The sequence below is a fragment of the Marmota flaviventris genome, chromosome 13, assembly GCF_047511675.1.
Source record: "Marmota flaviventris isolate mMarFla1 chromosome 13, mMarFla1.hap1, whole genome shotgun sequence".
NCBI classification, from domain to species: Eukaryota; Metazoa; Chordata; class Mammalia; order Rodentia; family Sciuridae; genus Marmota; species Marmota flaviventris.
The window spans coordinates 103249968-103263142 of record NC_092510.1 but is presented as its reverse complement, the minus strand read 5'-3'; the positions used below and the strand labels follow the sequence as shown (position 1 = coordinate 103263142).

General features: G+C 60.2%; 1 protein-coding gene across 1 annotated transcript in view; it reads left to right on the top strand.

The window, feature by feature from the left end:
- Positions 1–12247, top strand: part of Ccdc187 (coiled-coil domain containing 187) — a 40672-nt gene extending 28425 nt beyond the window's left edge. The window contains exons 18-27 of the mRNA XM_071600418.1: positions 655–745; positions 1293–1439; positions 3038–3090; positions 4556–4701; positions 6372–6445; positions 6657–6732; positions 8434–8573; positions 8931–9040; positions 9495–9568; positions 10032–12247. Of these exons, the coding sequence (XP_071456519.1) occupies positions 655–745; positions 1293–1439; positions 3038–3090; positions 4556–4701; positions 6372–6445; positions 6657–6732; positions 8434–8573; positions 8931–9040; positions 9495–9568; positions 10032–12247 (3127 nt within the window). The remainder of the gene's footprint in view (positions 1–654; positions 746–1292; positions 1440–3037; positions 3091–4555; positions 4702–6371; positions 6446–6656; positions 6733–8433; positions 8574–8930; positions 9041–9494; positions 9569–10031) is intronic.
- The last annotated feature ends 928 nt before the right edge of the window (positions 12248–13175 follow it).

Here is a 13175-nt window from a genome sequence, read left to right as displayed (position 1 = left end):
GTCCACTTCTCCCTACTAAGGAACACCCGAGAGATGATGTTCTTAAGGAGCGTTCTTAGAAGTGGCACAGCCTTGTGCCAAAAGTGGTGGCTCACACCTGTAATCCCAGCAGCTCAGGAGGATAAGGGAGGCGGAGGCAGGAGGATCGTGAGTTCAAAGCCAGCCTCAGCAAAAGCGAGGCTCTAAGCAACTCAGTGAGACCCTGTCTAAATAAAATACCAAAAAAAGGGGGGGGGGAAGGGGCTGGGGATGTTGTTCAGTGGCCGTACCTGAGTTCAATGCCCTGTGCCCTTCCTCAAAAAAGAAGTGGCACAGCCTCCTCAGCAAGCATGTATTCAGAAGCCTCTTGACATTGCCCCCAGTGGAGGCCTGCCTCCCTTTGCCGAGAAGTACCAGCCTGTGCTGGGTTCCCAGGTGGGAGGTGCTGCCATTGGCCAGCCTCTGTATCTTAGACCCCAAAGAGGTAGTGAGGGGTGGGAAAAGTAACAGCCTGGACTACCCCAGACCCTCACACCTGCTGTGCACAACTTCTTGTCCCAGCATCTGGTCTGCAAAAGGGCATACGGGTGCACTTGGCCACCCTGGGCTGGCCCCGTCTGTGGCTTTGGATGTCCACTTGCACAGATCCTCCAGATTGGGGCACTCTTCTCCCAGGTGTCTGGCTTTGAGAAAGCGGCCCCAGGCAGTGCAGAAAACCCTGTTGGAGAGGCCGCAGCGAGCCTTCAGCAGGTGTGAGAAAGAGCAGGTATGGCCCGGACGGGGTAACACAGAGGTGTCCTGCCCCTCGGGGCTGGGGACGGGACCACCCAACACCACAGCTGGGGCACCTTCCGTGGTGCCCCAGAGAGTCCATAGCTTGAGGGGCAACAAGGCCGAAACGGAGCAGGCCCCTATGCTGGCTCCAGGCCAGCCACAGCCTCCTGCTGGTGTGGCCTTGGGCAAGTGGCCCTGCATCTCAAGGCCTCAGTTTCCCACCTGAACAGTAGTGTCTCTTTCCTGGAGCTTGGGAAGGTTTAATAAAGGGGCAGAGGTGGGGCAGCGCCCAGAATCCAGGAAGAGGGAGGCTGAGCCCTCTGCTTCCCTCCTGCCTCTCGCTGGTGCCACCTTGGCCAAACTTGCAGCCAAGAAGCTGAGCAGGAAGGGTTGGCAAGGGGCGTGTGAGGGGGATGCAAGGCTGGCAGTGTGAGGACAGGGTGCCCCAGGTGCCCCTGGCCATTCCTGCCCCCTCCCTCCATGTGGGAGCTGCTGTGGGCTGGGATGCCTGCCTGACCTGTCCTCTTTGGCTGGTGCAGAGGGAAATCCAGCACTTGAGGGACTTTCACCTGTCCATGCACCAAGACAGGAAGCAGCTCGCACAGCATCAGAAGGCCGTCCTCACAGCGCAGAGCTCTGCCACCTGCCCTCGTCAGGAGCTGCGGTCACAGACCCAGCTGCCACAGGTGGGTGCTCTCATCTGGGTGCAGGATGCTTGTACCCTGGCTGTTTTGTGTGAGTGTGCAAGTCCCTTGTAAAAATGCTTGTCACTTCAGGTAGAAAGGGACTCCAGGGGTGAGGGTAGGAGGGACCTGCTAGGCATGCCCCCCCCCCCCCAGAAGGTTTCCTGGCAGAGGTGCCCTGGCTGTCCCTGCCTGAGGAGAGAGACTTCCAGTGGTCGTGGCTGGTACTCCAGGCCAAGGGCACGGAGAAAGGCCCCGGCAGAGGCAGGGAGCCATCAGGAAGGAGAGGAGGACGGGCTGAGGTGGAGGTGCCCGGGGCTTTCCTCAGTAGGGGCAGAGAACTAGAGTAGGCAGAGTAGGGGACCTCTATGGTCCAAGGAAGGAGAATATATCCTGGAGCTCCTCAGGGAGGCCAGCCCCTGGGGACCTAGCAGCCACTGTGTCCTGGGGTGGAGGACTCCAGCTTCCCCTCCCCACTAGCTGACAGATTGGAATAGGCTGTGGCAAGGGGAAGGGGCTGCCCCTGGTTGAGCTAAGTGCTGTCCCCACCTGAGCATCTCCTCTCCACATTGGGGTGACTGAGGTCTTAAGGGTGGGGACCAGGACTGAATGAATTAGGCTTTCTGAAGCCTCTGCCCCAGGCCGGCCTGCAGGACCATGGGCAGCCTGATTCCAGGGTTCACTGGAGGTGCCTCTGGCCAGCCTTGGGCAAGGGCACCCACTCTGAGGCTCCTTTCTGCACCTGTCAGTGGGCTCCACGGTGCTGTGTGCTGTCCTGCTGTGGCTGCTGCTACATGTGCCTACCTCCTGCTCTCCCAGGAGGACATGGGTGGCCACATGAGGCTCACTCTGCTCTTTCCTAGAATTCCAGCCCTGAAGTCAAGGCCACCGTAGAGAAGGGTTCTGAGCCTAGGCAACCACTGGAGGGAGACCTCTGCCCGCTGACAGCACCCAGGCCTCACAGTCCCACCAGCCAATGTCCCCAGAGAAACCCTGAATGCTCGAAAGTCTCACAGTGAGTTGGTCCCAGGAGGCCCTGGCTCTGACACTTGCCATTAAAGGCCCGTGAATGTTTGCTTGCTGCCACTGGGCCTGCCTCACTCAGCCCCCCAGGGTGGGTGACGGGCATCGAGGGCACCAGGGAGCCTGCTCCTGCTGGCTGCCCAGAGCTGCCCTGGCTCCAGGGGAGGAGCAGCAGCAGCCGTGCTTTCCTGGCTCTGGCTGGCAGTGGGGCCTTCCAGGGCTGCGGGGGGGTCAGAGAAGGTGGATGGCCTACTGGGGCAGTAGATAGCACCGTGTGGCAGCCTGTGCCTCTGGACACCCTCCTAGGGCTGCTGTGCTCTGTGGCCAGTGGTGGCCAGGCCCTCTCTGAGCATGGCCACACAGCCACTTGGTTTGCAGTGGGAGACAAGGACTTCTGCCCGTGCTGAGTCTTGGTGGGGTCTGATGACCAGTGCTTCCTGACCTAGGGCTGGCCATGGGCAGTGCTTTTCCCAACACGAGCTTCCTGGCTTCTCCATGCTAGAAGTGCTCTGCCTCCTTCCCAGGTTAAAGTTTCCCTGGACTCAGGGAGGCCCTCTCCCCTGCACTTCCGCCCCCAGGGCCAGCGACCCTGGACTCTAGTGGCAAAACCCACCTTCCAAGCAGCAACCTTGTGAGTGGGGTAGACACGGAGGGAGACCCCCACTCCAGGAGGGGCTACTCCCAGGGGCAGCCTTCTCAGGGATGCACTTGGCCACCACCCAGTAGCTATCTCCAGCCTGGGGACCTCCCCCAGCTTAGGAAGCCATTGCTCACCCAGTCGTCCGCTCCAGGGGCTTCCTTCTAGGACACTTTGCAGCAGGAACCGCCGGGTAATCCCAGTGCTATCAGTCACAAGTCCTGGGAATCTGCAAATGCGACCAGGCGGACTCCACCGCTTGGCCCCCGGGGTCTGGAGGGCTGGAGGAGGGCTGCCAGCATCCACATGGCTCTGGACCCTGAGGCCAGGCTGAGCCCGTCCTTCGGGCTTCCCTCATCCCAGCAGTGAAGCTAGTCGCTGTTTGAGAGTCAGACAGAGGGAAAGGAGGCTCAGGAAAAGCCCAGCCCGGAGCAGGTGGTGGTGCTGGGAGACAGGCACGCCGGGTTCCTGTGTCTGACTGTGAGTGTTGGGGGTTGGGTGCATCCGTGAGCAAGTGTCTGTGACCCTGAGTCCCTGAGGAGCGAGAGAGAGGCAAGGACAAGGGGATAAGGGATTACAGGTCCTGTCCTGAGAGCCCGGCTGGCTGCTGGAAGGGTTTTGGGGGAGGTGCCTCTGGAAGGGCCTGTTTCCATTCCATCCAGGTCAGCTTCCATGCCTGCCCTGAGGACAGGTGGACAGGGACCCTAGAGGCCCCACCTCCCTGGGCAGCCAGCATCAAGCATCTCTGGCTGATCACCACCCTCCACAAACCCATCTGGTCCTGCCCTCCTCCTGCCCAAGTGTGAATCTGGGAGGGAGACTCTCAGGGCCACCTTGGGTGGGGGCTGTGAGCTGTGCAGGTTCCTGTGGGGACAAGGGCAGCAGATGTATTGCCAGGGGCACTGAGGGAGCAGCAGAATGTTCCAGAGCAGGCTTGCCTCCTTGTTCTTAACCAGAAGGATTCTGGAGACCTGGCATCCCTCCCCTCCTGCTGCCTGAGGCTGTGCCAGGTCAGGCTCTTGCTGCCCTGTCAGTGTGGCTTAGGCAGGTAGGATGGGTGCCCAGTGCCTGGCAGCAGGCATGGATGTACTCTGTGCCTCCCAGGATCCAGACAGAGCCCACTGTGCACCCACCGGTGCTGACCCAGAGACAGGTGGTTGGTTTCCATTGCAGTAATCTTGATGGACCTTCTGCTGGGGAGGAAGACAGACATTTTCCCAGCCACATCCCAGCACCATACCCCACTGCAGAAGCCCCATATGTGGGCAAGAGGCTGTGCTTGGAAAGCTTCTGGGTAGGGAGGGACCAGCCCCTGCCTTCCACGTAGCCGCTGGCCATAGCTGCCCCTAGATGTGGCAGGAGGTTGTTCCTGGGACAGGGACTTGCTGTGGTGTGGGTGGGCATGGTGGGTGGGAGCAGCCAGGGTGGGCAGTCACCTCTGCCCTCTGTTGTCTTTCAGGCCTCCCTCTGTGCAGCTGGAGGAGGCACCCCCTGGGACACCTTCCCATGCTAATGGTCACCTGCAGCCTCCAAGGTCTGCATGGGGAGAGGTCACGCCTGAAGCCAGCCACCCACTGGTGGAGAGTGGCAGCCAAATGGACCAAGGTAGCTGGGCATGGCAGCAGCAGTGGCCAGCTGAGGACAAAGGGTCACGGGCTCACTGGGCTCCACATCTTGGGAGCTGCATTAGCTTGGGGTCAGACAGACCTACATTCTGCCCACCAGGCTGGGTGTGTGGCTAGCAGAGTGCATTGTGGGCTTGCCTGCAGGAGGCCACCCCATGCTACACTTCAAGACAGGGCGTTGGGTGCCAGCAGAGGGATGCCCGAACAGGCTCTCCTGCTTGCAGAAGGCTTCTGACAGGAGCAGCTGCTTAGAGCTCCTAGGCTTGCCCCCAGTGCAGGCCTGAGACTTGCCAGGCAGGGCCAGGTACAGTGACCAGCCAGGGGCAGCAGCAATGTCCAGCTTCAGGCGAGGGTAGAGAGAGGGCCAAGCCTGGCAGGAGCCATCTTTCCTGCTCAGAACTGAGCCTCCAGGCAGGAACATGGCAGGGCATGGGTTGGCCTGTTTGCTGTTGGTTCCTCCAGAAGAAGTTCCTCTGTCCCAATGCACCAGTTCTGAGGGCAGCTGGCATGGCCACCTAGCCTGTGCCCCATCTGTACTTACACATCCTTCCCCTCGTGGGCCTCAGCCTCCCGCTCTGGACAATGAGCTGCCATGACAGAGTTCCACAGCTGGGTGGCTTGAACAATAGGGCTGTTTTCTGGAGGCCAGAGATCCGAAGTCTGCGCTGCTTCCAGAAGTTCCCGGGGAGGGTCCTTCCTGCCTCTTCCAGCTCCTGCTGGCTCCAGATGTCCCTGGGTTTGCAGCCGAGTCACTCCAGCCTCTGCCTCCGACTTCCCATGGCCTTTTTTCTGTGTCTCTTTTCTCCCATGTCGTTTTTTGCTCCTCAGTGTCTATCTCCTCTCTTTTCTCTCTTTTAAGAGTATCAGCCATTGGATTTAGGGCCACCCTAACTCCTGCACGATCTCATCTAGGGATCCCTAATTGTATCTGCAAAGACCTTATTTTCAAATAACTTCCCATTCCTAAGTTCTGTAGGTTAAGACTCGGACACATCTTTCGAGACACAATCCTGCCTTCTGCAGGTGGCCTCCGAGGGCCCTTTCTGCCTTAGGCAAGGCCTTTGAAAGGGATGGTGTCTCCCCTCGCTCCAAATGGCAAGCGTGGGGCCCCCACCCTCCTTGCTGGCTCTGGCTCTCCAGTTTCTCACATTCCTCTAGCTAGAGTGCTGGTCTCAAAGCAGTGACACAGGTTTATACAAACCCTAGAAAGCAAACGGACATGGGCGTGTGGGTGGTGAATTGCAGAGGGGCATGGGGCCCAGCTCACGGGAATCCTCAGGCCCAGCGTGGCCTCTGGGCAATGTCTTGGAACCCCAGGGTGCCCTGGCACACAGTCTGGAGGGGTGCTGGTGAAGCCGGTGCCTCTGGGACATTGGAATCTATGGGCAGAGGGATGGGAAGAGGTTTGGGAAGAGGAGAGGGGAGTCAGTTTTGTGATTGGGGGAGACGAAGGTGCAAGGGAAAACCTTTAGGAGCAGCCCTGACGTCCCTGGAGGTGGCGGCTAATGCACAGAGCTCTGGGCTCCACAGAGGGACAAGCAGACAGGCAGCTGTGTCAAGCTTTCCCCAGCAGCTGGCTCTGCTCATCTCCAGGTCTGGGGCTCCCTGCAGGCCATCCAAGGTCTGTGACTCTCAGGACTGTGTCTTCAGAGCCTGGGGAGCAGCCTCGTGTCCCCGTGCTGAACATTCTGAGCATCGGACGGCTGCCAGGCCCAGACTTTCCTGTATGAAATCCCAGGAAGCCTCTTCCCCATTTCCCTAGCCCTGCCTGCTTGGGGCCCCCATCCTGCCAGCCTGCAGCATGATTTTGGTTGGGATGCTGGATGCCCACGTGCCCTTGCCCCTGTGGTGCCAGTGGGCCTCTTGGCTCTCCCAGTCTTCGGCAGCTGCTCTCCCGGTGGCCTGCATCCCTGGCATCTCTGTCCTGTCCTTTAGATGCAGGCCGCAGAGGTGGAGGGGAGCACCCCCAGAGCTCAGCCCAGGCCACAGGAAGCAAAAGAGCCACCTGCAGGTAAGCCCCCTAGATAGAGTCTGTGGGCTGCCCCAGTGTGGATCCTGCCAGCAGCTTCCCTGCGTCCAGCAGATCCCGTCCAAGGCTGGCCCAGCAGCCAGGGAAGCCAGAGAGGCCCTCAAGGAAAGCCAGAGAGGAAGGGCCTGCTCTCAGATCCTTTCACAGCTGGAAGCCTGCTGCTCTGTGTCCTAAGGGAGATGTTGTGGCTCCCTGGGGCATTAAAAGTCATGACTGGCTCTGAGTGTCTTGTCACAACCTGGCTTATCTGGAACCATCTTTAAGGGTTTGGAAATCAGCCTCACCAGAAGCATCTCTGTTGCCTGACATGAGGGTTTTGCACGTGTCACATTCTTAGCTTTCTGGCCCAGGGCAGGAGGAGACCTGCTCTCGGCTCTGGCAGGGTGCCCTGGTGGAGTGTTCAGTGGCCCAGCTGGCCTTGGTGCCTGGGGTGGAACCGCGGAGACGCCCACTGCTGGGGTACAGCCTTTCCCAGAAGCTCTCTCAACGTCCACTCTCAGGATCAGGAAGGACACTATTTTCCCTGGCAAGTCTGCTGGACTGAGGGAGGCTCCCTGCATCCAGGGTTCAGGAGACAAAACCTCAGGATGGATCAGGTGGGATGGGAAGAGGTTAGACCAGCTGGACACCAGGTTGCCTCCGAGAAGTGTGCCTCTGGCAAAGCTGGAGGCATGGTAGGCATCCAGGGCGTTCCATGGCCTGCCCTGCTCTGCCAGCGTCAGGCCCAGGCCGGCTACCATCCTTCAACGTGTAACTTGCTTCAACGTGTTTGGCCTAAAGCCTCCGTCCAGGGGCATCACTGCCCTCTGCCCCCACACATGTCAGCCAGGTGTCCACACTCCCCTCAGGGACCGTGTTGCCTCTTGAGGTGAGCATGCTTGTCGTACCCACCCTGCAGAGAAGAAGACTGAGGCTCAGGGACTGGAGTGACTGGCCTGTGATCTGGAGCTTGTTGGTGGGTGGCCTGGGACTCGCCTTGGGGCTGCCTGACACGGCCTCTGCTGCTCGCTGGCCAGAAGACAGTCTGCAGGGTCTCCCTGGCTGACACCTGTCATGGTCGTTGGGAAGCCAGGGTCCTCCCTGCATGGTCCCCATGGACAAGAGCTTCGGGCACACAGCTCTGGCTCCCTTAAGGGCATCAGGGTCCCAGCACCCTGCTGAGGCCCAGGTAGAACTCAGGTCTAGGGAGATGATGATCAACCCAGAGAGGCTCTGCCGTGACTGCTCTGTCCCCACTTGGCTGGCCTTCCAGCTCTGCTACGGATGACCTGCCATGTCCAAGGCCCACCCCTGCCTGGCCTTTTGTGTCCCCCACCAGTGTCCAGCTGGGAGTGGGTGCTCCTCAGCTCAGCTCAGCATGGGTGGGGAGGAAACAGGGAAAGGAATGGGGTTTCCCAGGGGCCTGCAGGAGAGTCCCCCGAAGCGGGGAGTGAGCTCTCTAAATTTAAAACACATTTTCTATAAGCTTCTTTCTGGGACCTCTGTCACTAACTCTGCAAGAGGGTATTTTTAGCAGATCACCACGTGTTTTTATGTCCTCATGTTAACCAGACACCACAAGGAAGTCTTGTGTCCATTTCAAATATTCAGATTTTTTTTCATGTGGCTTCAGAATTCTTAGAAGTCACTCCCTCTGTCTCCCTGTCTGTGCCTGTTGGGGATGACAGTTCCTTTGTCCTCCAGGAGACTCTCAGACCAAGCCAAGGATCGCCTTAGCAGAAGAGAGTCCCTCAGCTCCAACAGACAGCCCCAGGTGGAACTTGGTGGAACAGAGTCAGCAGTCCCAGGGCGGAGAGGGCTCCTGCAGTCCCCAGGAAGCCAGAGTGAGTTGGGTGTGGTCCTGCAAGCCATAGGGGCCTGGCCCTGTGGGGTGGCCTTGCCATCACATGAGGTCTATGGGATGGGACCTCTGAAGCCCTTCTGGAAGGGTCAGGGTCCTGAGATTCATTGATTCTGTGGGCCTTGCTCCGAGACTCAATCCCTGGTCGGACAAAGTCTTTTCCGTGGTGGGAGGAGGGTGTCTGGTGAGCGGGGCTCTCAACAGCCCTCATTGGGGGAATGGCCTTTGCTCCACGTGGTCTCTGGAGGCGTGAAGGCTCCATCCACAGCCCAGGGTTGTGGCCAGTGCTCCAGCCGAGGCCACACCCAGACCTGTCATTTCTCTGACGTGTTTCTTGCAGGTGGCTGAGAGCAGCACAAGTCAAGAGGGGGCAGAATCGGGGCTCACTGTGGCTGGGAGCCCTGTCGAGGAGCCCCAGGATGTGGAGAACTGGCAGCCAGGGGAGCAGAGGTGCGGGACCAGCAGGGTGGGGCTCTGAGCCCGGGTGACAGGGCTGGCCAGCATATTGCCCTCTGGTTGCTGACACCTCATGCCCAGCCATGAGACATCCTTCAGTTCACCTTCCTTTTTGAAAAAAAGATGGTGCCCAATGAATGGACCCCAGGTGCAGCTGGGGGGCAGCAGAGGGGCTCCCATGGGATCGTGTGTTCTCAGGGAGGAGTGCCACATCTCCTACCTGATTCAGTGGGGCTGGGGCCAGATGGCTCCCAAAGACAGGCCTCACCCCCAGGAGCCCTGTGTGCAGATGTTAAACATAGAGGTGGCAGATGGCTGGAGGGATGTTCCTGAGAGTATGGTAGAGTTGACTGACCTCCTGCAGGTCCCTGACCATGAGCCTGGGAACTAGGAGGACAGGACTCCCTCTGAGGGGTGCTCCAGGACTTCTCCACCAATGTGCTTACAGGGTAGAGGCCTGTTGGCAGGACCTGGGGGTCCCCTTTGCCTGGCTGGAGACTCCCCGACTGGCTGCCTTCCCAGGTGATGCCCCCATCCCCTCCAGGGACTCTCAATGTCAGCTCCAGGACTGTCAAGTCCCCACTTAAGGGTCATCCAAGAGCAGTTCCTCAATCAGAGCTGGGCTTCTCCCCACAGCACACAGTCCTATCTTCCCTATGCCCAGCTACAGGGACCCTGCCCAGGCCCCTCCCCAGGGCATCACCAGTGAAAAGCAAGCAGAGCCAGTCCCGCTGTCTGTCGACGGCTGAGACTCAGGAGTGACCCATTGCTGGTGGGCGGATGGGGGTAGCTACCGGCTGGTTGGTCGAGGGTCCATCGCTCTGGCACTACTGACCTTTTCCTGCCTTTGTTGGGGTGTCCTGACTTTGAACCACTGGCTGTGGGGGCCACGGGGAGGGACTGCCCTTGCTGGTACAGGGTGGCACTGCCCCAGGACAGGTTGTGACCACTGTCATGTCATCTGAGACCTGTCCTGTCCCAGCAGCTCCTGCAGCCCCTCGCTCAAGCAGCCTCGCACCCCAGCTGGGAGCCCCCTTGGACCTGGACTTGGAGTCTGCCTCCGGGACCCGCTCAGGGTCTTCAGGGGCTCCCGCATCCTCCCCCACCTCCTCCACAGGCTCTGCGAGTGACCCGTCCTGCTCCTCTCTCCAGGAATTTCAGAAAGTTTCAGCCACCCTGGTCCAGCTCTCTGACAGCTCCCTTTCCCTGTCTGGCTTGGAAGCTGAGGTCACCCCAGACGCTGACCTCGGCCAGTCTGGGGATCTCTCTGTTCATGACTCCTGGGAGGAGCTCACCCCACCTTCGTCCCGGGGGCTCCACCAGGGGGACCCTCAGCCGGGTGGCATTCCTGAGGGTGCAGGATGCAGGTCCTGGCAGAGACAGGGGGGCCACGGGGCTGGGTCCCTGGGTGTCTCCTCCATGGAGGTGACCGTGGCAGGAGGCCTAGAGTCCAGGCAGAGCCTCCTGCAGGAAAGCTGGCCACTGTCCCTCCCAGACGCCCTCTATCCAAGGTCAGGGTCAGAGCTGTCAGAAGCCTCCAACCAAATCTGGGACGCGGACAGCAGGGAGAACCCGTGGGAAGCTGGTGTTGGTGCAGGGCCAGCCTCAGGGAGCTCCTGGCCTGTAGGTGGCTCATCCGACCTCAAGAAAAGTGGGCAGCCTCAAGTGCCTCTTCTTCTCCTGGGCCCTAGAGAGGGACAGGAATCTTCTGGAGCCAGCAAAAGCCTCACCCATGGATCGAGTATGGGGAAAACCAAGCAGGCCTCCCCTGAGGAGACCAGCCAGGGGCTCCTATTCCAGACCCCTTCCACCAGTGACTTAGACCCACCACTGTCCTTTCCTCTGGGGACCTCCACCTCTGGAGGGATGTGTTTCAGCAGAGGATGGCTGATCCCTCCCCAGGCCCCCGCTGACTGCCAGGAGGACCTCTGGGGTACTGCTGTGAGTCTGTCCACCCAGAGGAAACTTCCACAGACCTCGCCGGAGCCCGAGGTCCCTTTGGCCCTGCAGACTCCTGAGGTCCCCAGTGGACTGGACTCTCCAGCTGCCAGGAGCCAGGTGCCTGGGTGTCGGGGGGGTGGAGGCCCTGCTGCCCTGGAGGAGGCCGGTTCCCCATGTGCCATTGGCTTCTTGGCTGGGATCCTGTCTCCAGTTGACAAGGAGCTGTCCTGTGGCAGTAGAGACCTCCTGTCCCCCACCCACAGGGATGCCCGCTTGCCCCCACCACCTCCCACCCCTGAAGCACAGAGGGCCAGGGAGGAGGCCTACCCGAGCTCAGAAGACTTCCCCTCCCCACCTGAGGAGGCCATGTTTTCTGGGGGCTCAGAGGACCCTCTGGGGGAGGACACCTCCATCGCCACTGAGGATCTTTCTGAGGAGGCTCTGCCAGCAGCACTGTCCCCAGGGCCACAGGAGTTGGGGCTGTGCCTGGGGGTGCCTGGGAAGGGCGGAAGCCTCGAAGGCAAATTGGGTGAATCAAGTTCTGCTGTGGGAAGCCAAGCCATGGGCAGTCAGGGGTTAGAAGCAGCCAGCTGCCCAGGGTCCCCCTTGAGTGAAGGGACAGGCAGTGCCCCTAAGGGGCTCCCAAGGCCATTGGCACTGACCCTGAGTCCATCCCAAGTAGCCTGTGTGGCCCAACAGGTTCTGCTGAGGCCGCTGGTGGCTAGTGACTCGGAGGTGCTGCTGGGCACTCAGTGTGGGCGCCAGGCTCCTGCTCTGGGCTTGGGGTTCTGGACTGGTGTGGCGCCTGAGGAGTCCCCGGGCCACATGGGCAGGCCCTGGGGAGGGGTGTGGGGCACTGAGTGTGCGGAGCGTGAGCCAGGGTCAGGGACCCTCTTGGGAGGCCTGGATGGGCCCCTATCCAGAAGGACAGCCACACCCCCAACACCCTGGTCTGCAGTCCCAGCAGCCTCTCCCCCAGGCCCAGTGCCCTTGCTGGCCAGTGTCGGCGAAGAGGGGAAGGGAGGCCTGAGCTGCCAGGCAGAGGACCACCCTGGGGCCGAGGACTCAGTGGGCACAGAGCAGCTCCCTGGGGGACACTCCACCCTGGTCCTTGACTCAGGGCCCTGTGCTGATCTCCCAGGCTTGGAGAAAAGCGAGGGAGCCCAGGCTGTGGACCTGGTGTCCACCCAGCTCACCAGGAGCATCCTGTGCGACTCGCTGGCTGTGCTGTCGGGGCTCATCCCCCAGGGCAGTCCCTAGGGAGGGCACACAATGTTTGTGATGCCATTGTGTAACTGTGTATGTGTGTGTGGGGGGGTGGGGGTGCACATGTGCACAGGGGCCTTCAGGAGGCCTGGATGTCCAGGGTAGGCTGGAAATGAGGCACGCCACCCTGCTGCTGGCGGTGCAGGATGGTCATCTGAAACAGCTGCAGACTGGCAGGGGCTCCACATCACTTCAGACTGGATCCAGCTGCATTTCTTTGGACAGGGTGTCCACAGCCTTGTCAAGGGCTGGAAGGGCCAGACCCAAGTGATGAAGAGACATTCTTGCCAAAGATTGTCCCGGCGGCAAGGACAGGCGAGGAGGTTGGGTGCTCCAGCAAAAACAGCCCCTAACAACAGGACAGTGTGGGAGTCAGCAGAGGCCAAGAGGGGAGGAGAGAGCAGCCGTGGATGGAAGAAGAGCTGGGGGGTGAGCCTCCCGACTCTTGCCCACTGGACTTCTGACAGCAGGGGTCTTCTGGGTTTACTGTTTCCAGTATATAACTTGTCAGCCGGCTGATGGGCATGTATGCCTCCCATGTGCCTGAACTGAGCAAACCATAGTGGGTGACCACTCGAAGGCCAAAAGTTACTTCCCCTCCACCAGCAAAGCCTGGGGCTTGTCCTCTCGGGGTAGGAGACCTCTCTGGTACTGCAGACTTGTCCAGATTTCAAAAGGGCTCCTGGGCCACATCTTTCCTCAGAAACACAGTGACTGGGTCCTAGCAAGAGACTTTATGGGTGTGTGTGCGCACACACACCCACGTGCTTGGTCGAGGTCAGCCCATGCCACCTCCTTCAATTCCTGGGTGGACCTTCCAGGACAGAATGACCCAGGTGGCTTCTGCCAGGTCACTGCTTCTGCAAGGAAGCACTGTGTCCCCTCTTCACATGAGCCCCCGCCTTCCTCAGGACAAGGTCCG